The 26,025-nt window shown below is 43.9% G+C and overlaps 2 protein-coding genes across 2 annotated transcripts in view; one reads left to right on the top strand and one right to left on the bottom strand.

The window, feature by feature from the left end:
• LOC134345447 (alpha-1,4-N-acetylglucosaminyltransferase-like) overlaps positions 1 to 19,916 on the top strand; it is a 109,920-nt gene extending 90,004 nt beyond the window's left edge. The window contains exons 2-3 of the mRNA XM_063046135.1: positions 1,511 to 1,980; positions 16,331 to 19,916. Of these exons, the coding sequence (XP_062902205.1) occupies positions 1,543 to 1,980; positions 16,331 to 16,933 (1,041 nt within the window). The 5' untranslated portion in view covers positions 1,511 to 1,542 and the 3' untranslated portion in view covers positions 16,934 to 19,916. The remainder of the gene's footprint in view (positions 1 to 1,510; positions 1,981 to 16,330) is intronic.
• Positions 1 to 26,025, bottom strand: part of LOC134345967 (alpha-1,4-N-acetylglucosaminyltransferase-like) — a 167,567-nt gene that overhangs the window by 139,715 nt on the left and 1,827 nt on the right. The gene's annotated exons all lie outside the window — the stretch shown is intronic.

The following is a 26,025-nucleotide window of genomic DNA, read 5'->3' as shown; positions in this document are numbered from 1 at the left end:
CTCCGAGCCAGAGATTGGACAAGGACACAGTACCTGTGTCTTGCCTCTGGCTCGGACCCCTGAACTAGGCAAGGACGAGGCAGAAATCTACAGGTTTGAAGCTAGGCCAGAGCTGAGGCGAGGTTTGGCAGGAGGCTGGAGATTTCAGATTGGAGGCGAGGCTTGGCAGGAGGCTGGAGACTTGAGACTAGAGGCGAGGCCGGAGGCTGGAGACTTGAAGCGAGGCGAGGCTGGAGGCTGGAGACTTGAGGCGAGGCTGGAGGCTGGAGGCTGGAGACTTGAGGCGAGGCGAGGCAGGAGGCTGGAGACTTCAGGCGAGGCGAGGCAGGAGGCTGGAGACTTCAGGTGAGGCAAGGTTGGAGGCTGGAGATGAGGTGAGGCGAGGCTGGAGGCTGGAAATGAGGCGAGGCGAGGCTGGAGGCTGGAGACTTGAGGCGAGGCGAGGATGGAGGCTGGAGGTGAGGTGAGGCTGGAGGATGAGGCTGGATTCTAGAGGTCTGAGATTTGAGACTTGAGACTTGAGGCGGAGCTGGAGGCTGGAGACTGGAGACTTGAGGCAAGGCTTGGCAGGTTTCTCCCTGGCAGAGCGCGGATCACCTGGGGAGGGCACAGATCACCACCTGACAGAGGCAAGGGACAGGAAGTGACAGAACCAACCCCAGGTAATGGCAAGACGGCCTGGCTTACCTGGGCGGAGGCAAGGGACAGGAAGGGACAGAACCAACCCCAGGTAACGGCAAGATGGCCTGGCTTACCTGGGCGGAGGTAAGGGTCAGAAATGTACAGAACCAACCCCAGTCAACGGCAAGACAGCCTGGCTTACCTGGGCGGAGGCAAAGGACAGGAAAGGAGCTAGGTACCGGGTGGCTCCAGGACTAAACAGCAAGACAAGGCAAGGCTACTGGCAAAGCAAGGCAAGACGAGAACTTCAGGTGAGATGAGAGTTACCAGCAAGACAAGGCAGGGCTTCTGGCAAAGCAAGGCGAGACAGAACTTCAGGCGAGGCGAGAGTTACCGACAAGACAAGGCAGGGCTTCAGGCGAGGAAACAGAAGACAGGGGAAGGGATACAAGGAGTAAGGACAAGAACAATCCAGCAACCACACCCTGGTCTCTGAAGGTATTTATGCAGCCAGCCCCATCTACCATCAGCTGCCTCAATTAGAGCTCAACAAGGACAGAAACAGGGTAGGTAGGAAAACTTGGAGCAAGGGTCAATGGACTGGACTGTGAACCGGAATACGGTTTACGGACCGGACTATGACAATTACAGGATCATTGTCTTTCTGTTTGTTTGTTTGTTTTGAACATCAAAAAAAGATTCTTGCTTGTTAAATCAATTCAATTGCTCCAACCAGTCTGGACTTATCAATACAAGCTGTTTCATCATCTACCGCAAATGCTCCCATGTCAGTTCTTGGGAATCGACAGCCAGCCTTCTTGTTACTGGCAGTGAACATTTTAAATAATATGGGGAATGCTTCAAAATAATTTGTATCTTTTATTCACAGGTCTCTTTGAAAGAACATCTCAACTCCACACCATGATCTCCATGCGGAAGGAATATCTTCTTGTCTTAATATTTACAGTTGTATGTGTACTGTACAGATACTGGGATATGGACAGATATTATTTTATTCATAACTACTTCTTCAGAATAGACCAGATGAAAAATAATTCTGGTACAAAAGTTTCTGATCCTGCATCCCCAGACAAGAAACCCGGGATTATGTTTGTGGAGTCGACCGACAACGTAGAGCCAACACCATTAGTGGTGTGTTCAGTGGAATCTGCTGCTCTAAGAAACCCAGACAAACCAATCTATTACTTCATGAAGGGATTCAGTGGCAACTTGAGCCAGTATCCACAGCCTGAGTACAAAGGAATCCCTTTGCTCTCCTCAGTGAGGAATGTCACCATTCTACCCTTGAATGTCACTGAACTGTTCGAAGGGACTCCATTGAAGGGCTGGTATCAAAAGGTAACCAATGGCAAGATATCATTTCATTTAGTAAATTAATTCTTTGACTCAAATTACTTTTTCACAATAGCACCATTATTGCAGTGTGTCTGTGAAAATTATGAGAAATGCAATGTTCTCGACATCACCTGGTCAGAAATACAGAGGCCTGAAAGTCTCATGTGCATTGATAAAGAACACATGTCTTTTTGTTGACTCTTTTGAAAACTGTTGTTAATTTACTTTGGGCTTTATGTTTACTATAGAACTTAACAATTAAACTAAAATTCAATTGGTGTATATATATATATTAAGAATTATTCATCTCCAGTGATCTCTGGTGAATCCTTTACCAATTACTGCCTTCCTCGTTCTTTTCCACCTTTCCTGAAGACCTAGTTAAATTGGGAGGTTTCAATGTATTTATTTTTAGTAATTTAATTGGCCAGATGCATCCTGGTCATCCAATGCCATTTCTACGCTCTTTTGTTTTTGGTATTTTCATTCTACACTTTACCTCAGTGCATCTCAGAGCAGAGATTTGATGCTGAGGATTTATAAGGCACTGGCGAGTCCTCACCTTGAGTATTGTGAATAGTTTTGGGCTCCTCATCGAAGAAAAGTTGTGCTGGCATTGGAGACGTTTAGGAGGAAATTCACAAGGATGATTTTGGGAATATAAGGGTTACAGTTTTCCCCCGCCATCCGAAGGTAGAGCATTCCGATGAAACGGTTCGTAAGCCGAAATGTCGTAAAGCGAAGAAGCAATTACCAATTACTTATATGGGAAAATTTTGTGAGCGTTCGCAGACCCAAAAATAACCTACCAAATCATGCCAAATGACACATAAAACCTAAAATAACAGTAACATATAGTAAAAGCAGGAATGATATGATAAATATACAGCCTATATAAAGTAGAAATACTTTTCCACAATCATTACTGAACTGTTCTCCGTAGCGAAAATCTCAAGCAAGCGCCATCGGCAGAAAATCTCACGCAACTGCTGTTGGCAAAAACACGGCGCAAGCGCTCTCCAGTAACCTTTAAGCTATGAAGCTGCCAAATCATAGCAAATGACACGTAAAAATACACAGCCTATATAAAGTAGAATATAAGGTGTTGTTCCTCCAACCTGAGTGTGGCTTCATCTTTACAGTAGAGGAGGCCGTGGATAGACATGTCAGAATGGGATGAAGCCCCACTCAGGTTGGAGGAACAACACCTTATATTCCGTCTGGGTAGCCTCCAACCTGATGGCATGAACATCGACTTCTCTAACTTCCGCTAAGGCCCCACCTCCCCCTCGTACCCCATCTGTTACTCATTTTTATGCACACATTCTTTCTCTCACTCTCCTTTTTCTCCCTCTGTCCCTCTGAATATACCTCTTGCCCATCCTCTGGGTCACCCCCCCCCCCCGTCTTTCTTCCCGGACCTCCTGTCCCATGATCCTCTCGTATCCCCTTTTGCCTATCACCTGTCCAGCTCTCGGCTCTATCCCTCCCCCTCCTGTCTTCTCCTATCATTTTGCATCTCCCCTTCCCCCTCCAGCTTTCAAATCCCCTACTCACTCTTCCTTCAGTTAGTCCTGACGAAGGGTCTCGGCCTGAAACGTCGACTGCGCCTCTTCCTATAGATGCTGCTTGGCCTGCTGCGTTCACCAGCAACTTTGATGTATGATGCTAATTAATTAGGTGCCGCCCGGAATCCTGGTAATGCTCCCATGTCACTCATTTAGTTCATGAGCCATTTCCTCGTCCCTTGTTATTACTTCTCCTACCTCATTCTCCAGTCGTCCTCTATCCACTCTCATTTCTCTTTTATTCTTAACATTCTTGAAAAAACTTATACTGTCCACTTTGATATTATTTGCTAGCTTCCTTTCATATTTCATCTTTTCCCTTCTAATGATTTTTTTAGTTGTTCTCTGCAAGTTTTTAAACACTTCCTAATACTCTATCTATTCACTGATTTTTGCCTTGTTGAACCATTTTAACTGAGGAGCAGAAGAAAGATAAAAAAAATTAAAAATATTAATAGAAGGAGCGGGGTCAGAAGTGTATAAGGAGCACAAGGATGTACACGTTAAGGATGAGTCATCCTATATGAAGAGAAGTTTGTGATGTCAAAAGGAGGAAGAAATTAAATGATCCATTAGTACCATGATCAATTTGGGAACCAGGAAGCCAATAGCACCCCGGAAAAGATAAAGGAGATGTGTTGGTGGCCTAGGATGTACTACAGCATGGAGCACCATCTCAAGAATTGCTTGATTTGTGCACAATACAATCCTGATAGAAATGTAAAAAAGGAGACCTCTGACCTACCATAACAGTCGAGGGACCTTGGACTAACCTGCAAATATATTACATTGGACCTTTGCTACTCACCGAGGATGCAGGTGTCTTGGCTTGGTAGAGTCTTTCACCAAGTGGGTCGAAGCTTTCCCGATGAAGCCAAACATGGCCAAAGCCAATGTAAAAGTCTTATTTGAAAGGGTTTTCACTCTCTGGAATTACCTCAGAGTCAAAGTAAGCTTTACTCTGTTGCTTTTTCTTTTATAGATAATGGGCTGTCACATAATTGGCCTCTTTCTCTAGCTCTACATATGATTGTACCCACTTTTTTGACACATGAGAGATTTGGAGGACTTGTTAGGATTAGGCTTGTCAGAACCCAAATTAGATGAAATAGTGATCTAATAGTGATCAAATTGGATCTAATAATTTTCCTAAGTACATGCAGGATCTCTGGGATCAAACAGTTCCAATGTTTTTTTTAGATTTGTCAGTGCTATTAGGCACTCATGTTCATAACCATCTATTTGTGGTTCTGGCTCTAAATGACAGTGATCTAATTATTCCTTGTAACAATGATCACAGAGAGGCACAGAGAGAAAATCTGTAATTACTGATAAGTACCTTTTTTGTCTCAATGGAAGAACATGTGAATTTATGCAACTGATACCTGTGTGCACAACAACTAAGTTTTCCTGACCCTCCATGAACAGTCAAAGAATAGAAAAGATATTACCAGTTAAAAAGGAGTTTCCTCTGTTGGCCACATGTTCCTCATCGTCTTGTTTCGAACTTCCATGTGACCATGGGGCTCTTCATATCCACGATCATTTTCCTACAGAGTTACTGCCCCCAGCACACGTGAAGCTTCTGCATTTATATTTATTTCTTCTCGATGAAGGATTGCATTCCAGTGTCACTGGCTGTAGGTCATGTGGCTGACATTTAATATCTTTTTATTCCCTCTGCTGCAGGCCAGCATCCATTTTTTGTCCACTTCCCAGCAAGTGATAATCAGTAATTGATGCCTCTTTGTCCTCAATCAACCACCAGCTTGAATTACACAGACCAGCATTCACAAGCCTGCATGTTATATCCAACCAAAGAACACCTCACAAACAACTTCTTATTTGGATATGTTCCCTAGATCAGCAGATTACCTGAGGCATCATTATGTTGATTTGAAAACACAGAAAGCTAAGCAACTTGATCTCACAAATTGGAGGATGTAAAACAGTTCCACAAAATGGCAGCCTCCATCTCCAAACACATGGCAGAAACAAAGGCATTTGGTCCATCTACTTCCACTTTCCTTGATCCATTCGAATTCACTGATTTGCAGGCTGTAGTTCTTTCTGGCCAACACAACCGATGTGCAGAGGAAGGTAAATTGTACAAATAAAAAAAATAGTGGGAACATTATTTGTAGACTCTTTGAAAGTGAGTTTGTAGGTTGTGGAACCAGGTTAGCATTAAGGTGAGTGAAGTGATCCACACTGTTTCAGGAGCTCGATTGTTGCAGGGTAATAACTGTTCCTGAACATGGTAGCCTGGGACCTAAGTCTACACCATAGCCTGCCCGATGGTAGCACTGAGAAAAGTGCCTGATCTGGATGGTGGACAGCCTCGATGATGGATGCTGCTTGCTTGTGTCAGCGTTGTTTATAAATGTACTAGATGGTGAGGGGGGCTTTGCCTGTAATTGATTAGGCTGTATCCAACACTTTCTGTAGACTTTTCCATTCCTGAGAATTGGTGTTTCCATAGCAGTTGGATATGTGGATGCAGGTTAGAAGGGGTTGATTGGTTGATGGTGGTGAGTAAGGACGGGAAGTGTGGGCACAGAATCAGAATCAGTTTTATTACCTCCACATATGTCATGGAATTTATTGTTTTTCAGTAGTAGTAGGTATGGTAAGTTATGATAAGTTATGATATTATGATAAATTCGAAAAGAATTATATGGTGCAAAAAGACAAAATAAAAGATAACGGCATATAGCGATAGTTTCTTGGCTCTCCAGCAAGCATCTAAAGTTCTGTGTAGCTCACATGGTGGGAACCTCCAGATGTCTGAATTACTCTCTTTATAGTGCAACTAACATTGTGGTGGACTGTGCATTGGCAGCAATCTTTCTCAGGCAGGAAGCGTGACCAGCTTCAGCAATCCAGATCAGCATTCACAAAGGCATTTACAGTGTGTGTGTGTGTATACTCCATGTCTAAATCTAATGTGAATGGTGTGTACTGTCTGTCTGTCTGTCTAGGTACCATATCTGATGTGGACTTTGGTGACCATGGTTTTCCATATAGATCTACTCTTCGTTTTTGGATGACTTTGATTTCTTCGATGTGTAGCCACCTGGCTATGCTTTTGATGTACATAAGCCGAGGTCTTTTTTTAGGTTTACTCCCCTCAATCTTTCCAGAGAATATGAGTTTTTCTAGTTCATCTTTCCACATCATGTACCCTAGGAATCTGAGTTGTCTTTCTCTCATTGTTGGTATGAGTGATCAAACTGCTTGGGTTCTTCTGAGAACTTCTTCATTTGATGTGTGTGTGGTCCATGATATTTTTAACATTCTCCTGTAGAACCATAATTCAGCTGCGCTAGTCTCTTTTCCATTGCTGGGGAAATGGTCCAGCATTCACTTCCATAAGTCAGGATAGAATAAGTGCAGCACTGTAGTATTCTGTTTTCAGTGTGCGTGCTCATCTTTCTGTCTGTTAATATGGTCTTCATTTTTCGGAAAACTTCTTTTGCCATTGCTATTTTGTATTTGATATCTGTGTCGCACCTGCCATTACTTGTTATTAGGCTGCCAAGATATTTGAATTTGTTGACTTTTTTGATGTTTGTATTTCCGATCTTGATCGCACATTGTGGGATGTTTGTCTTTCTGGAGATGACTATGTGTCTTCTTGTGGTTGATTGAGAGGCCTCTGCAATTACTTTCTGCTGCCACTATAGTGAGTAGTTCTTGAAGTTTTGTTTCTGAGTCAGCTATTAGTACGATGTCATCAGCATATCTGATGTTATTTATATTATGGCCTCGAATTGTGAATCCTTTGATGTCTTTGATACTTCTCAAGATATTTTCACTATACAGGTTGAATAAGTCTGGCAAAAAGACACAACCTTGCCTGACTCCTCTCGTCATATTCACATACTCACTCACTTCTCCTTCTATTCTGATGGATGCTGTCTGGTCCCAGTATAAGTTTCTTAAGAAACGTAGATCTTTCCCATCTATGTCAAGATCCTGAAGCATTTCCAGAAGATCTTGCTGTTTGACAGTGTCATAAGCTTTTGTATAGTCAATGAAACATAGATAGATGTCTTTTTGTACCTGGATGGCTCGTTCACAGATCATCCGTAGCATGAAAGTTGCATTTCTAGTTCCAGTGTTTTCCACAAAACCGCATTGTTCTTTACTGATTTCTGGTTTTATACAGTGTGTTGCCCTCATCATGATTACTCTGAGAATAATTTTTGCCACGTGGCTCATCAGGCTTATTGTACGATGTAACTCACGTTCTGTTGCTCCCTCTTTCTTTGGAAGTGTGATTAGATTAGATTAGATTATGAGGACACTCAGTCCTCGTTTATTGTCATTAAGAAATGCATGCATTAAAAAATGATACAATGTTCATCTGGTATGATATCACAGAAACACAAGACAGACCAAGACTAAAACTGACAAAAACCACATAATTATAGCATATAGTTACAACAGTACAAAGCAATACCGTAATTTGATAAAAGCAGACCATGGGCACGGTAAAAAAAAGTCTCGAAGTCCCAATAGCCCCAACATCTCATGCAGACGGTAGAAGGAAGAAATTCTCCCTGCCATGAGCTTCCAGCACCACAAACTTGCCAGTGCAGCATCCTGGAAGCAGCCGACCACAGTCCGACTCTGAGACCGTCCGAAAACTTCGAGCCTCCGACCAGTCCTTCGACACCGAGCACCGATCACCATCTCTGCCGAGCGCTTCGACCCCGGCCCCGGCCACCAAGCAACAGGCAAAGCCGAGGATTCTGGGCCTTCCCCTCAGGAGGTTTCAGATCACACAGTAGCAGCGGCAGTGAAGCAGGCATTTCAGAAGTTTCTCCAGATGTTCCTCTGTGCTCTCACATCTGTCTCCAACAAATCAGAATTGTGCACAGCCTCCTACTTGACAGATTACAGATATTCATCACCGGAGAGGCCACGCGCACTGCGTCACGCCGCCATCTTCTCCTCCTCCTTCCTAGGATGAACACTGTTTTACTTAAATCATCAGGTATCTCCCCATGATCATAGATTTCATTTGCTATTTCTGTTATTTTCTATATTCCAAAATCTTTTAAGGCCAGTATCATTTCAACAGCCATGTTGTCTGGACCAGTTGCTCTGTTATGTTTTGTTTTATTTTCGGCTGCTCGAATTTCTGATTTTAGAATGCTTGGTCTTTCGAGATTCTTCTTTACGTTTGTTTTTTCTCCTCTTTGGTCTCCAAAAAGTTCTTTTATATATTCTGTCCATCTGCTTAGGATTTCTTCTTTGTTCATAATTAAGCTGCCATCTTTTGCCTTGATGCATCCACTTGCTGAGCAAGGTCATTTCCCCGTTAGTTCGTTAATCTTATTGTGCATCAACTTTGTTCCAGGGTTATGGGTTTGTAGCATTTCTATCTCTGAGCATTTCTCATTTAGCCATCTGTCTTTAGCTTCTCTGCATTTTCTTTTTATTGTCGTATCAAGTTGTTTGTATTCTTCGCTGTCTCTTAGTTTGATAGTCTGTTTTTGTTGCATCAATTGTATTATACTTCAATTATCCATTTCTTCTTACTTTTCCATTCTTTTCATGGGATGGTTTCTTTTGCAGCTACAACCATAGATTCCTTCAATATGGCCAAGGAAGATTTGCCTCCTTCATCCTGCAGCAATTGAAAATGGTTTTTCACCTTGATTGTGTATTCTGTTTTCAGATGAGAGTTGTTTTTTAGTTGTTGATAATCCAGTGGTTCTAATCTTTTTGGTTTCTTTAATTTTCTCATCTTTATTTTCATTTTGCAAATGACTGGCATGTGGTTGCTTCCACAATCTGCCCCAGGGTAGCTTTTAGATTGAGTTGTCGAGTTTTTGAATCTGTTATTGATTGTGTGACGAGAATACACATAAATTAAGATGTTTGCTGGCCTGGGCTAGCATCAGTGGCATCAGCAGTTGGTCTGCCACCTGTCCTCAGGGGAAGGAGAGATAAGGAACAATGAAGCAGCATCTGGAGATGTGTAATGAAGGGACGGGAGAGAGAGCTGTCCAGAGCGGCTCCCCCTTTGAACCCTGAACTGTTTGAAGTGATGGACAGGCGATACCCCAGCAGGGGGATAAAAAGGGACAGGTTCGCTAAGGCAGCACACCCACGACACTCGAGGTAACGAGACCCTGGAAGCGGTGCGCCTCTCACGAGTCGGTGAGAAGTATCGGGCCACAAACGCACAAGGTGGAAAGGTACGATCAGCGGGAACCCGGTGTGTGTCCACCCTTCCTTGGGTGCCAGGTTCACTGCAGAGGATCGACCGCATCTGGAGGAGGGGTCACAGTCGGTGACCTCAGGTGACGTCACAAAGGACCCACCTGAAAGCTGCTTGTGAGCAATATCGCCGGTCTGTGAGTGGAAGCCGTTCTGAATGATCAGTCGTTCTCGTTCTCTCTCTCCCTCCCCCCACGTTGTCCATCGCCATGGCAATGATTACTGCGAACTGAACTAAATTGGACTGAACTTTGTGTCACTTTGAAATTGGTCATTTACCCCTAGGTCAACGATAGAGCTTGATTGATGCTGTTATCTTAATTCTGTGCACGTGTGTTTATCATTGCTGAACTGTTGCATTTATTATCCTTTTGATTACTGTGCTGCTTGTTTCTTTAATAAAACTTTCTTAGTTCTAGTAAGCCAGACTCCAACTGAGTGATCCATTTCTGCTGGTTTGGCAACCCAGTTATGGGTTACGTAACATAAGTGGGGTTCTCGTCCGCGATTTTGAACGCTAAATTTGGGACGGAGTAAATTGATTGGGTTAAAATTCCCGAAAGAAAGAAAAGACAAACAGCAGAAATGGAGGCTGAGGAATTTATAAAGGCGCCAACCTTGGAGGCATTAGAGGATGCCAGGAAATCGGAATTGGTAGCTGTGGCCAAACGATTGAATCTTGCTAAGGGGAAGTTGACAATGAGGAGAGAGGAGATAAACAGAGCTATCGTAGAGCACTATGTATCTAAAGGTGTGTTTCCCCAAGGCAAGCTTGGGGTGGTGTCTATTGAAAAACCTGCTGGAGACGTGGTACAGGTGCAGCTTGAAAAACTGAGACTCGAGCACGAGTTCCGGGTACGGCAGTTGGAGCGAGAAGAGAAAGAGAGGGACAGACAGTTACAGCGAGAAGAGCAAGAGAGAGAGTTAGAAAGGCAAGAGAGAGAAAGACAGTTACAGCGAGAAGAGAAGGAGAGAGAGTTAGAAAGGAAAGAGAGAGAGAGGCAGTTGGAGAAACAGAGGGAAAGGGAATTTGAGCTGGAGAAGTTAAGGTTGAGGGCAGAGCAGGGGCTCGTGCCGAACCAAGGTGGAGGGTTCCGGGCAACCCAGGAGGTTAGGCTGGTTCCCCCATTTGACGATACCGATGTGGATCGGTACTTTCTCCACTTCGAAAAAGTGGCTATAAGTCAGGACTGGCCGAGGGATAAGTGGGCTGTTTTACTTTTGAGTGTACTGAAAGGGAAAGCCCAAGAAGCTTACTCAGCTTTGTCCGCGGAAGATGCCCAGAGGTATGAGGTGGTGAAAGAGGCCATCCTCAGGATTTATGAGTTGGTCCTGGAGGCATACTGGCAGAGGTTCCGGAATACGAGGAAGCAGTGGGACTGCACGTATTTGGAGTTTGCCCGTGAGATGCAGACATATTGTGAGCGTTGGTGCGCCTCAAAGGGGGTAGAGGGGGATTATGACAGACTGCTACAGCTGATCCTGATTGAGCAGTTTAAAAGTTGTGTCCCTGAGGGTACAAGACCCTACCTAGATGAGAAGGAGGCAGCCACGTTAGCCGCAACTGCTAAGTTAGCGGATGAGTATGCGTTGATGCATAAAATGAAGTTTGCCCTGAGTAAAGGCTACCAGAAGGGTAGTCAGGACGGTGGGGAGAGTCCACCGGAAAAGTCAGAAAGTAAGCCAGGGACTAGTGAAAAGGATATGGTAGACCAGGAGCAGTCTGGTAGGAAGTCCCCTGGGGTCGTCTGTTATAATTGTGGGAAAGCTGGACACTTTGTTTCCAGGTGCTTTGCCCCAAGGAAGGAGACGGGGAAAGGAAAAACGGGGGTTCCGACTGGCTGTATTGAGCCGGCAAACCCACCCCCAAGGGAGAGGAGGTCTGATAAAGTTCAGGAAGGGCGCGAGAAGTTTATCTCGGCTGGATTGGTGTCAGTGAAGGAGGGGTTAAAACCAGTTCCAGTACGGATCTGGAGAGACACGGGAGCGTGTCAGTCACTAATACTGAAGAGTGTTTTAGACTTTAGCTCAGAGACCGAGACGGGGAGGTCAGTATGATAAAAGGCATTGGAAAAGGGACTGAAGCCGTGCCTTTGCACCAGATACACCTACAAAGCAACTTGGTCTCTGGACTAGTCACAATCGGGGTGAGGTCCGAATTACTGATGAAAGGCGTGGAAGTCTTGCTCGGTAATGACATTGCCGGGGGAATCGTGTTCCCAATCGTGAGATTGACAGGTCAGCCTGCCAGCAGTGAGGCCTCGCCCATGGACTCACAGATTCATCATGGGGCTGCGGTAGTGAATTTAGCTGCGGTGGTAAATTTAGCTGAAACGTTTCTGCCAACCTTGTACGAGAAGGGGGTAGAAAATGAAAAGAAGGAGTGTGGTGAGACAAGAGGTAGTGAGGGAGCTGGGACAGACGTAGCATTAGCCAGGAAAGAATTTGTGCAGACGAGGGAGCAAGACGAGGGGCTGATGGTTTCGGCAGAGACAGCTCTCTCTGACACAGCCTTAACAAAGGAACTAGTAAGCTATTGTGCGGAGGAGGAAGTGCTAAGGAAGAAAGGGAAATCAAGTACAGTATCTGCAGCTGAGGAATGGGGGGTGGTGCAAAAGAGTTATGAGGATGAGATTTTTAACCTGGCCCACAAGGTACCCCCCGGTGGACATATTGCGGTGCTGGAGGAAACAGTTGGTGGAATCATGAAAGAGGTTTACCGGCTGCCCGGGGGGAAGATGTTACTGATTATGGCCGACGTGAACTGAGACGGTCACAGGCTTTTGATATGCTAACAAACCTAGTCGGGGTTAGCGTGGAAATCAATGAAGCTAGGGGGCCCCCTGATAAGAGGAAAAAACCATTTTGAAGAGATTAGTATGGGATCGATCAGATGGGAGAAGGCTATTGTTTTGGCCAGGTCTACTGATAAGGACTCTCCCTTAATCCCCGAACAAAGCGACTCTTTAGCAGAAGTAATTAAACGACTCGCACCTGTGTGTTTGATTGTCCCGAGGCGATGCAAAGAACTGAGACGTTGGGTGATGTCTGTTACAATAGGCTAGCCTAGTAAACAACAGCCATATATAATGAGTAATTCAGTGACTAAAGGGCTGATGAACACAGAGGTGTGTATTAACAATTTAATACGGCTGTCTGAAGCCAGCTTGATAGTGAACCTTGAAAAAAATGAATTCGGCCACGCAAAGGTCACTTACCTGGGAATTGTGGTGACACAGGGGCAGCTGGCAGCGATGCAAGCTACAGTGCAGGCTATCGCTGACCTCCCAACCCCAACAGACAAGAGGGCCCTCAGAAGGCTCTTGGAGATGGTGGGGTACTATAGGAAGTTTTGCAATAACTCTGCGGTCACTACCCCTCCCCCTCCTACTAAGCCCTTGCGAGAGAAAGCTAAGTCGGAATGGGACGACCCTTGTTATTGTGGTCCAGGACAAAACCAAATGAGAGGTTACATTGATCGCAATTCATCAGTGTTTTTGGCCACTATGAAGTTTGCTGAGTTGGAGTCTGGTCTAAGGGATTATTAATAACACATATAAAAGGGACGGAAAATGTGATTACTGACTGTCTGTCAAGGTGCTGACAACTTCAAATTCTCTGTATTAGCCAGATAGCTGATAAAGATGTATATTTGTGTGTATCAAATAATGTACTCATGTTTGTAATTTTTACCCCGGTAAAAATCCTTAAAGGGGGGAAGTGTGACGAGAATACACATAAATTAAGATGCTTGCTGGCCTGGGCTAGCATCAGTGGCATCAGCAGTTGGTCTGCCACCTGTCCTCAGGGGAAGAAGAGATAAGGAACAATGAAGCAGCATCTGGAGATGTGTAATGAAGGGACGGGAGAGAGAGCTGTCTAAAGTGGCTCCCCCTTTGAACCCTGAACTGTTTGAAGTGATGGACAGGCGATACCCCAGCGGGGGGATAAAAAGGGACAGGTTCGCTAAGGCAGGACACACACGACACTCGAGGTAACGAGACCCTGGAAGCGGTACGCCTCTCACGAGTTGGTGAGAAGTATCGGGCCACAAACGCACAGGGTGGAAAGGTACGATCAGTGGGAACCCAGTGCCGGGTTCACTGCAGAGGATCGACCGCATCTGGAGGAGGGGTCACAGTCAGTGACCTCAGGTGACATCACAAAGGACCCGCCCGAAAGCTGCTTGTGAGCAATATCGCCGGTCTGTGAGTGGGAGCCGTTCTGAATGATCAGTCGTTCTCGTTCTCTCTCTCCCTCCCCCCACGTTGTCCATCGCCATGGCAACGATTACTGCGAACTGAACTAAATTGGACTGAACTTTGTGTCACTTTGAAATTGGTCATTTACCCCTAGACAACAATAGAGCTTGATTGATGCTGTTATCTTAATTCTGTGCACATGTGTGTTTATCATTGCTGAACTGTTGCATTTATTATCCTTTTGATTACTGTGTTGCTTGTTTCTTTAATAAAACTTTCTTAGTTCTAGTAATCCAGACTCCAACTGAGTGATCCATTTCTGCTGGTTTGGCAACCCAGTTACGGGGTACGTAACAATTGTTATGTAGTCGATTTGATTTTTGTTGTTCCCATCTGGGCTTCTCCATGTCCATTTCCTTCTTGGATGTTGTTTAAAGCAAGTGCTGGTGATTATCTGATTGTTTGTTTTACACCAGGATATAAGCTTTCTCCTCTTTTATTTCTTTCTCCCAATCCCTGGTCTCCAACAATATGGACTTCTCTTCCCTCACCAACTTTTGCATTGAAGTCGCCCATGACTATGATGGCTTCTTGTGATTTGCATTCTTCTCGTGCTTTGTCTAGGGAGTGGTAGAAGGCATCAGTTTCTTCCTCTGAGCTTACCATTGTGGGTGCATATACTTGGATGATAGAGATGTTGTTTTGTTCTCCTTTTAGTTTGATTAGCATCATTCTGTCTGAGATATGCCAGTATCCTAGCAGGCTCTTGGGTGTTTCTTTGTCTAAGATGATTGCAACACCCTTTTCATGTTCATCTCCACCAGAGTATATCATCTTGTAGTCGTCTGATTGGAATACTGCAGTGCATTTCCATCTTATTTCACTTAGGCCTAGGATGCTGACTTCTAGCCTCTTCATTTCTAATTTTACGTTTTCTAGCTTACTATCTCGGTGCAGGGTTCGAACATTCCAAGTGGCAATTCGCAGTCTCTTGTTCTTGCAGACAGTAGTGTTATGACGATCCAGGCTTACCTGTCTGTTTACTTGATATCCCGTATGGAGAGAGGTGTCCACACTATTTGGAAGTGGGCTGTCATTTACGCTGTTGTCTTTTACGTTTGTGTATGTATTAACTATGGTTGTACTAGGGATAAAATACAAGAAGTAGCTTCCCCTTGCTTGCTTCCAATGCAGTGTCTTTACAAGATGGGCGACTCTGAACATTGCCCTATTAAAAGGACCTACTGCTCAGTGTCTGAGAAGCAGGAACCATTGATTGTGATACTCACAACTTGCCTTCTGCTTCATCCACCACCTGCATTCCGTGGCTTCACTGTAACCCAAGCAGGAAGGATAACAGGTGCTACACCTTGCCTAAGGGTGACCTGGAGGTAGCAGTGGTTAATGGTAACCTCATTACACAAAGCAAATGCTCCACAGCCAGATGTAGTTTATCGTCATACCCAGGAGAGAGGTGTGTACTGCAGACAGTTCAAATTCCGAGGCTGAAATGTGATGTGATAAAGATATCCAAAATAATAAGGGAGATAGAGAGGGAAGATAGTAAAAAAAATACATAAAATAAACTGGTATTAGCCAAAGGAAATGCAGAAGTTTAAGTTTAGAGTGTGGTTGCAATCTGGAATAGGAAAGTAATGGAGGCGAGTACTCATAATATTTAAGAAGTGTCTAGACAAGCTCTTGAATTGTCAAGATGGAGAAGGCTACAGCAGGCAACTTGGACAGGAAAGGCAGAGGTTACCAATAAGGGATCCATGAAAAGGTCCATGACATAAAAAGGTTGGGGAACCCCTGGTAGAGCGATATGGGCTAAATGCATGCAAATGGGATAAGGTGAGTTAGGCAGATATGGGCTAAAGGACCTGTTTATGTGTTGTAAAACTGCGTAACTCTGGACTGTATGACTCCAAATGGGATTAGTATAAATGAGTGCAGTGAGCTGGTGGGTGAGATGTGCTGAATGACTTGCTTCCACCTCTATAATTCTACAGCTTTCTTTCTCAGGTTACAGGTTAAATTCCTTTCCCAAGGAGTGGAACCACCGAATTAATCCGGATTGAGGGACAGGTCTGGAGGATTTTTACATGGGAGTTTGGATGGAACATTCCTTTTCTGCAGTGTGGGATTGTGTGGAGTGAACATTTCATGTACTCCTCAGAGTACTGGTTGTAGTGTTTTTGTGTGATGCTGGCAGCCACTGCACACTGGGCTCTCTGACTGAACTGTCTTTAGCTTCATTAAGACACACAGAGTCTGGACAAGAGGTGTTTTTGAAAGAACACTGTTTAACATAATAAATCTAAAATTTCTTTATCCATTATACCACAGGTAAAACCAGAAAAGGAGAAGTATTGGACACATGTGCTTGCTGATGGCTGCAGATTGGCACTGCTCTGGAAATATGGGGGAATCTACCTGGATACTGACATTATATCACTGAGGTCTATACCGTTTGCGAACTTTACATGTCCAGAGAGCACAGGAGTAGTTAGTAATGGGGCAATCGGTTTCCATCGTAAGCATCATACCTTTTTATGGAATTGCATGGAAGATTTTGTGGCCCATTACAATGGAGATGTTTGGGGTCAACAGGGTCCTGGACTGATTACGCGTGTGCTGAAGAGATGGTGCAATACTAGTAAACTAGCCACCTTCATTGGCAAGGAATGCAATGGCATCTCTCTATGGATCACAAATCGTTTCTATCCAGTCCCATATCCAGCATGGGGGAGGTACTATGTTCACTGGGAAAAAGAGCATATAGAACGGGGCTTCTCAGCTACATATGGAGCACATGTCTGGAATTATATGAATAAACAGAAGAAAAGAGGTATTGTGGCTGGAAGTGGATCATTAATTGAACATTTTTTCCTACTGCATTGTCCAATTACATACAAAAATTTAATTCAATCCAGAAATAGTACAGTGTGATATAGGACTTGATATTGTACAATGATTGACAAAATGAAGCAGACACATTTCCAAAAATTTAATTTTATAATTTATCAGAAAATCCTTTGAACATAATTGTAATCCATGTTACATTTACTGCCGTACCTATTCTTCAAAGAACAGCTCATCCAAACTAGATACCATGCAGTTCAGTTGTCGAATATCAATCAGACAGAAATACCAATATCCCAATGCAGGTCTCTGTAATGCAATCTTGCATTGTGGCAGATGGCAGTGACCATGCAGGAGATGTCCCACATTTAACTCAACACAGGGCAGAAAGCAGCAGTGTTTGACAAAATATTCATGTGAATTAGTTGAAAGACAAAAACTTGTAGAAAATCAGGCACTGTGTTTTGCTGCATTTAGATTTGTCATAATGTTAATTGGTTTTGTATTTGGAAGGATAATAATTTTGCCTGTTTGCTGACAGATTTGAGAGTGGCCAAGAACATAGGAAGAATCCCATAAAGAACATGACTATATTTCAAAGGTTGAATGGCAATTTAATATCAGAGAATGTACTTTATACAATATACAACCTGAAATCCTCCTCACCCCCCCCCCACTGCAGCAAAAGCATCAGCCCCCCACCCCACTCAAACCACCCACGATGCAATGGCAAGCTCCCAGAGACCATGATCTGGAGCCTATCAAAACTTACTGTCCACTTCAACACTTCGACATCTCAACAGGCCATCTCCCTCTCTAACGAGGGAGAGGGAGAGATATCACCCTTGCCACACTGAAAGGGGAGGCCAACTCAATGTTACGATCTGCAGCATTGCTTATTTCAGTTCCCCCAACTCAAGAATCATCAAACTCTCTCTCAAGCCAGAACTTACTAATAGGGACAAATTATAAAATTAAGTTTTCTGCATTAGAAATAAATATTTTTGTGGAGGAAAGGTCTGATTAAAAAAGTGATCATTTTTAATTTTGCTATCTGGGGACATGATTAGAGAGGACGAAGAATATCAAGTCACTGGCTTCCAGTTCACTTCAAATTGCTTGGCAATCTCCAGCTATGAATATCTATTGGTGACAGTCACACGGAATTTCAACAGTAACAGGATAAAGTGACTTCAATCTTTTTTGTCCATTACTGGTTGTTTATGCCTGATAATGAAACTTACCAATAATCTCTTACAGTAAGTGTAACAGTTCATGTCATTGCTGCAAATCTGGAACTTTTCAGTTTCATATAAATTTAAAAGAGTTAATGTGACAGCTGGAAACTTGTAATGGAAAATTGTAAAATCAACTACCAAGTAATGTCTGATAACAACTATAATAATATTGTGACACTCAGGGGTGGAGGGAGGTGGTGGTGGCATAGATGACAGCATTTCTTATAACTAGCAGTGTTTAGTGTTTTTGTACTAAAATGCTTTTGTGGGATCACGGTGGGAAATTCCAGTTAATTTATGGTTACATTTTAGTTTGGGTTATACGGTTATTTCTTGTGGTATTTGAGGGTCACTCTAACTGTAACCGGAGTGTGTCATGGTCAGCTCCTCTGCCGTATGAGATAGGCTGGGTTCACTCTCCGGGTCATGGTGCCCGGTCTGTTTTGTGTTTATCGCAATAAAATACTTTTTTAAGTTCTACGAGCTTCCTCATCTGTCATTACGGATAATATGCTTGCCATGATATGAAGATTTGAAGTACTTTGGTGTTCGCTCCAACAAACAATGGAGTCGACATCTCCTTCCACTCGTCAAAGTGTGGAAACAGGCCAGTCACAGCTGTGTCTTCACCCAGTTAGCCATTGGTCACTGAGTGCAGCTCCAGTTCCCTAACATGGTGTGTAAGGAGCTGCAGCTGTGTGTACTTCAAGCAGATATACAGCAGCTATTAGGGTGACTGGAAATCTCCCAGATCTCCCACATCTGGCATTGAGAACACACCACAAACCCTGGATTCATTGTCAGAACTCTAGCTAAGCACTAATAGAAAAAGACAGAAATAAACTTTGCATAAGCTTACCGTAGCCTACAGCTCTTCTTGCCAAAGCCTCAAGTACTCCATCTAATTTGATACACTCACACAATGGCTGTTCCATTTAACCTCAGCGAATAGTTTTGAAAGGCCTCATGCATGCTCACTCCCCACAAACAAGCAGCAGCTCAAAATATCTCAAGCCTACAGTAAAGTTCTAAAACATCTCTCTTGGGTCCTAAATCTCTCACTCACTCTCCACAAACATGCGACTGCTCACTGTATCTAATGCCACTGAGAAGTTCCAAAATTGCCCAGTGGCTTTTCTAATTTTGTGCTCACTCTCAAACAAGTGAGTGCCAAAAATCACCATGGATCCCCACCATCCAGGCCATGCTCCCTTTTCACTCTTACAGAGCATGAAGTCCCACTTCACCTGATTTAGGAGCATCCACATTTCTATACCTTTCATTTCTTGAACCAAGCAGACAGCCTGAACCCTGCCTCAGTGGTGGGTACTACAGACTGCTTCTTACACTCTGTAGACCTATATTTAGTCGAATTATTTTACCAATTTATGTAAATTTATGCTCTAACTGCTATCAAAATCTATGCTTCTGTGAGCAAGTTTTTCATTACATCTGCATTTCAATGTACTTGTGCAGTGAAGTGCATTTTAAACACTGCTTGATTTGACTTGACTTTAGTGTCTTCAAAGCTTTCAGTGGGATTTAATGATAGAATAATGATATTCCTTGCTGAGGAGAGCAAAGAGATGCCTCTTTGTTCAGGCTGTAGATACCTGTTCAAGTTGCCATTGAACCCCTTCATGAAGTAATAGATGGAAACAACAGGAATTCTGCAGATGCTGGAAATTCAAGCAACACACATCAAAGTTGCTGGTGAATGCAACAGGCCAGGCAGCATCTGTAGGAAGAGGTCAGTCGACGTTTCAGGCCGAGACCCTTCGTCAGGACTAACTGAAGGAAGAGTGAGTAAGGGATTTGGAGGGGGAGGGGGAGATCCAAAATTATAGGAGAAGACAGGAGGGGAAGGGATAGAGCCAAGAGCTGGACAGGTGATAGGCAAAAGGGGATACGAGAGGATCATGGGACAGGAGGTCTGGGAAGAAAGACAAGGGCGGGGGGGGGACCCAGAGGATGGGCAAGAGGTATATTCAGAGGGACAGAGGGAGGAAAAGGAGAGTGAGAGAAAGAATGTGTGCATAAAAATAAGTAACAGATGGGGTACGAGGGGGAGGTGGGGCCTTAGCGAAAGTTAGAGAAGTCAATGTTCATGCCATCAGGTTGGAGGCTACCCAGACGGAATATAAGGTGTTGTTCCTCCAACCTGAGTGTGGCTTCATTTTACAGTAGAGGAGGCCGTGGATAGACAGTCCTTCCAGGTGAGGCAACACTTCACCTGTGAGTCGACTGGGGTGATATACCGCGTCCGGTGCTTCCGATGTGGCCTTTTATATATTGGCGAGACCCGACGCAGACTGGGAGACCGCTTCGCTGAACATCTGCGCTCTGTCCGCCAGAGAAAGCAGGATCTCCCAGTGGCCACACATTTTAATTCCACATCCCATTCCCATTCTGACATGTCTATCTATGGCCTCCTCTACTGTAAAGATGAAGCCACATTCAGAAAATGTCATGGCAGTCCTCTGTCAGGACAGACTGTAGAACTTGACTAGTGAGCCGTTATAGGGGGAACTGACAAACAAGAAAGGTCTGACCTCATTAATGGGGCCACTTTACAGACAACCCAACAGGCCGTAGGATTTCAAGGAACAAATATGTAGAGACTGCAGACTGTTGCAAGAAGCATAAGGTTGTTATACTAGGTGATTCCTAACTTTCCATGTAGTGACAGGGGCTTCCATTTTGTAAAATGAGTAGATGAAATAAAATTTGTCACGTGTTCAGGAAATTCTTCTCAATTAAAATGTAGAAGTCCAATGAGGGAGTGTGCAGTACTTGATCTGCTACAGAGTAGGTGACAAAAGTTTGTGCAGGGAAACATTTTGCATCTAGTGATTATAATGCCATTAGTTCCAAAGTAAATATGGAACAGCCACTAGGATCCTGAGACTGCAATGGACGCATCATTCTTGACAGACAAAAGGGGTTTTATTTAGTTATTGTTAATCAGTTGATAGAAACTGGGCAGTGACTTTCATAATGAAAGTCTTTACTTTAGACATTTTCCCTGACTAGGGAAATACTTTACATCTACTAATTATAATGATCAAAGAAAAAGATAGTTCTGATTCGTGGGTTGAGATTTCTAAATTGATGAAAAACCAGTTTTAATGATATCAGAAAGGATCTGGCAAGTGAGGATTGGGACAGGCTGTTTTCTGGCAAATGTGTACTTGTTAAGTGGGAGGCCTTCAAAAGTGACATTTGAGAGTATAAAATTTGTAGGTGCCTCACATGCCTGATTGAATTATTTGAGGATGTGACAAACATTGATGAAGGCAGAGCAGTGGATGTGATGTATGTATATTTTAGTAAGGACCTTGACAAGGTGTTCCATGTTAGGGTAATTCAGAAAATCAGAAGTAATAGCTTCAGAGAAAGCTGACTGTGTTGATTGAAAATTGGCTTGTGCACAGAATGCGAAGGGCAGTGGTTGATGGAGCACAATCTGCCCCGTGTGTTCCTAGGGATCTTGGTGATTTTTATGAATGACTTGGGTAAGGATGTGAAAATGTGGGTTAGTGAATTTCCAGATGACATCATTAGCCCAGCAAGTCTGCACTTCCCTTCACCGTATTGCACCTGCCACTTCTTTGTCCCTTCTCCTCAATCTATCCAAGGTTTCTGCTTCCTCAACAGAACCTGTGCCACAAACTTGGCAACAAACCCTTCATTTGCTTAATCCAGTTGATCAACACATTCATTGAAAAGTAGCAGTTCCAAATCCAACTCTTACATACCACCACGACTCACTGACAGCCGTGTGAAGTGATTCAGTTTGGGAAGTCAAACTTGAAAAGGCAGAATACAGGATTAATGACAGGATTCCTAACAGTGAGGATGAACAAAAGGAGCTTGGGACCCAAGTCCATAGATCCCTCAAAGTTGCATCACAGGTTGATCGTGTTGTCGAGAAGGCGTATGGTGTATTGCTCTTCATTACTCACGGGTTAATTTCAAAAGTTGGGAGGTAATGTTGCAGGTCTGTAAAGGTCTGTTTTGCCAGCACTTGGAGTATTGTGTTCATTTCTGTTTGCCTCATTATTGGAAAGATATGAAAGCTTCAGGGAGTTTGGAGGTGAGATTCATCACAATGACGCCAGGATTGTTAAAAGATGTCTTATGGGAATAGCTTGAGTGAGTTAGGTCTTTTCTCTTTGGACAGAAGAAGAATGAGAATTGACTTGATAAGAGTCGTACAAGATGATAAGAGGCATCAATCAAATAGACAGCCAGGGACTTTTGCTCAGGGTGGACACGGCCAGTACAAGGGGACATAACTTTAATGTACTGGGAGGAAAGTATATGGTGGAAAGTTAGAGGCAGATTCTCTATGAAGAAAATGGCATATATATTGGACATATTGCTAGGTGTGGTGGTAGAGGCTAATTTTTTAAGGATATTTAAGAGAATCTTAGATAGGTGCATGGAGGAAAGAAAAACGAAGGACTATGTGGGAGGGAAGGGTTAAATTGTTCTTCAAGTAGGTTAAAGGATTGGAACAACATTGGGGCCAAATGGCATATATTGTGCTGTATTGTTTTATTTCAATGTTCTATGTTCTAAATCGACAAGGTAAGATGCAATGTGACACCCTGATCCAATTAGGCCTTGAAGAAATGTGGAGGTGAACAAGGAAGACAGATATTACTGGAAGATCCACCAGAGCCCACGTGAGATGATCAATGATGATCAATCACATGAGATGATCAATGCTTGTATGGCAGCTAAATTCTACATTAATGTTAAAAATTAAAGTTAGAAATTACATTAATCAAAAGTTAGAGCCTACATAAAAATACGATGGCCTACAAAAATTCACACTGGCTTTCAAATTGGTCAACACAATGTAAGGAATCTCTATCAATGTCACTGGGACTTTCACTGCACTCAGTATCTCTGACCAGATGGTGTAGAGAACTTTGAATTTCTCATTATTTTCACACACTACATGCAAACTGCTATTTGGACAATCTGTCAAGTTTGGAAAATCTGCCAAGTTAATTATGTCACTCATTGTGCAATATCAGGTCCTAAATATTAGGATCTACTGTTGCTGGATTGAATTAAGTTTTTGCATGTAGTTGCACAAGGCTGAAGTGAGAGTAATAAAGCAATACAGCTGTTGTCTTTGGTCACTCAAGGATGAGCTTCCTGCAATCAACATTTGGAGTTTAAATTCTGCCGCTGTCTGCAAGAAATTTGTATGCTCTCCCCCAGGACCATTTACAGTTAGGGTCAGTGAGTTGTGGGCATGGTATGTTGGTCCCAGAAGCGTGGCAACCTTTGTAGGCTTCCCCCTACACAAATCTCGCTGATTTGAATTGACACAATGATTTCACTGTATGTTTCAATTTGACAAATAAATCTAATCTTTATCTTTAAGTGAATCACTTGAATGTTTCAGGATTGAATTCCAGCTGCAGTCACTCTACCAACTTTCCAACTGATCTATAACTTGCTGTAGCCTCAGACAACCCTCCTCAGTATCACTGATATCCCTAACCACTCCAGTCTTACGTATCATACTGTTGATCTGATATTTATATCAAAGTCATTGCGGTTAATCAGCAGAAGTCCCAGAATCGATCCTTCTCACACACATCTAATCAGAGAAGCAACCCTCCACTTCTACCCTTTGCTTCCTAACACACAGCCAGTTGTAAATCCACTTTAGCACGAAGGACCTTCACCATCTGGGACATGCTTCTTTTCCTCATTATTACCATCGGGGATAACAAGAACCGGAGGACCCCAAATCAATGTATTTGGAATATCTTCATTTCTTCTGCCATCAGATATCTTGCACTGTACTGCTGCCACAAAACAAATTTCACAACATACATCAGTGATAATAAAGCTGATTCTCATTCTGACCCTCTCCCTGCTCCAATCTGAGGTTCCTACCTGCATTAAGACCACTACAGGAAAGTAAGTCCTTCCTTAAGAGGTAAGTAAAATGGGAACCATGAGAGTGCCGAGAGTCGACAGCACGTGATACTGTATAATACTGTCATGGTCCGGTCCGTGAAGTCCGTATTCAGGTTCACGGTTCGGTCCATCGACTCTTGCTCCAGGTTTTCCTGTCTACCCTGTTTCTGTTCTTGTTGAGCTCTAATTGAGGCAGCTGATGCTCGTGGGGGCTGGCTGCATAAATACCTTCAGAGACCAGGGTATGGCTGCTGGATTGTTCTTATCCTTACTCCTTGTATCCCTTCCTCTGCCTTCTGTTTCCTCGTCTGAAGCCCTGCCTTGTCTTGCCGGTAACTCTCGCCTCACCTGAAGTTCTCGTTTCGCCTTGCATTGCCTGAAGCCTTGTCTTATTTTGCCGGTAACTCTCGCCCTGCCTGAAGTTCTCGTTTCGCCTTTCAGTGCCTGAAGCCTTGCCTGGTCTTGCTGGTAACTCTCGCCTCATCTCGCCTGCAGTCTTGTCCTGATGCCACCCCGTACCTAGCTCCCTTCCTAACCCTTGCCTCCGTCGGGTAAGCCAGGCCGTCTTGCCGTTACCTGCGGTTGGTTCTGTCCCTTCCTGTCCCTTGCCTCCGTCAGATAGTGATCCGCGACCTGCCCAGGAGCACCGCGCCCTGCCCAGGAGAAAACCCTAGCCTCCAGCCTCCTGCCAAGCTTCGCCTCTAGCCTCTAGCCTCAAGCCTTAAGACTCCAGCCTCGTCCTGCCTGCCAGCCAAGCCTCATCCTTGCCTAGTTCTGGGAACCGAGCCAGAGGCAAGACCTAGGTACTGGGTCCTTGTCCAGTCTCTGGCTCGGAGTCCAAGCTCAGGCTCCTAGCTCTCTTGTCCAGTCCTGTTCCAGGTTCCCGGTTTTTGTATCCATGTCCTTGCCCCTCACCATGTATCCTTGTCCTATCCCTAGTACCTCAGTGTCTGTGTCTTGCGCTCGGGTCCATTCCTAGCCACCTCCGTATGACAAATGCAGGCTGAAAACCATTGACCAATCAGCTATAAAACAACGTACAGACGCCTGAAGTCCCACACTCAATAAAGCTTCTTCCCTGCATCATTAAATTTAATTGCTAATGGTACTGGAATTGGTTTTTATTTGTGATTTATACCATAAACAGAGAAGAAGCTGTCTTGTGTACTGTACATAAAGGTGAAAATATTATCAGTGTACTGAGGCGTGTTTGTTGGCATCTGTCTGTCTCGAAGGACAATGGGTGATGATCCTCATCATCACAAGCCTGGATGAAGGTATGTAGCTTCTGAGATGCCCAGTCGTCAAGATCTCCCTCTAGGCCTCACCAGTGCAGTCCAAAGGAAAGCTTATGAAGCAATATAATTGGCATCAGCTTGGCTGCAGGAGCTTCCGGAAGGATGTTCAATGACATCCAGCTGCCTGAGGACCTCCACTCCAGCTTTTCTATCTCGTTTACTCCTGTAGACTTTGTCTCTCCTGAGGTTGCCCACAAGGTAGTGGGGCTTTTTACCCATAGCTGGGGAAATTGAGGTATATCAAGGTAAAAGAATATCAAAACAGAAAAAGGTGTAACAGCTACAGAGAATGTGCAGTACTGGGAAATTATAATGAGCAAGATCATAACGAGGTAGTTTGTGAGGTCAAGACTCTAGCTTGTCATATGTAGGAAACTCTTAATAGTCTTATTGCAGTAGATAGAATTTTGCACTCAGCCTGGTGGTTCAAGCTTTCATGGTTTATACCTACTGCATGAGGAGAGAGGGTAGAATGGTGAATATTGGGCTGGCTGCTTTGATTATGCTAACTACTTTACTGAGGCAGTGAGAAGTATAGCAATGTCCATGGAAGGGAGGCTGGTTTCCATAATGTGCTGAGCTGTGTCCACAATTCCCTGCAGTTTCTTGCAGTCACACGTAAAGCTGTTTCCATGTGAAGCCATTATGCATCTTGATAGAATGTTTTCTCTGATGCAGCAGTAGAAATTCATAA

The sequence above is a fragment of the Mobula hypostoma genome, chromosome 4 (genome assembly GCF_963921235.1).
Source record: "Mobula hypostoma chromosome 4, sMobHyp1.1, whole genome shotgun sequence".
Classification (NCBI taxonomy): domain Eukaryota; kingdom Metazoa; phylum Chordata; class Chondrichthyes; order Myliobatiformes; family Myliobatidae; genus Mobula; species Mobula hypostoma.
This window is presented reverse-complemented; position numbering and strand designations above follow the sequence as displayed.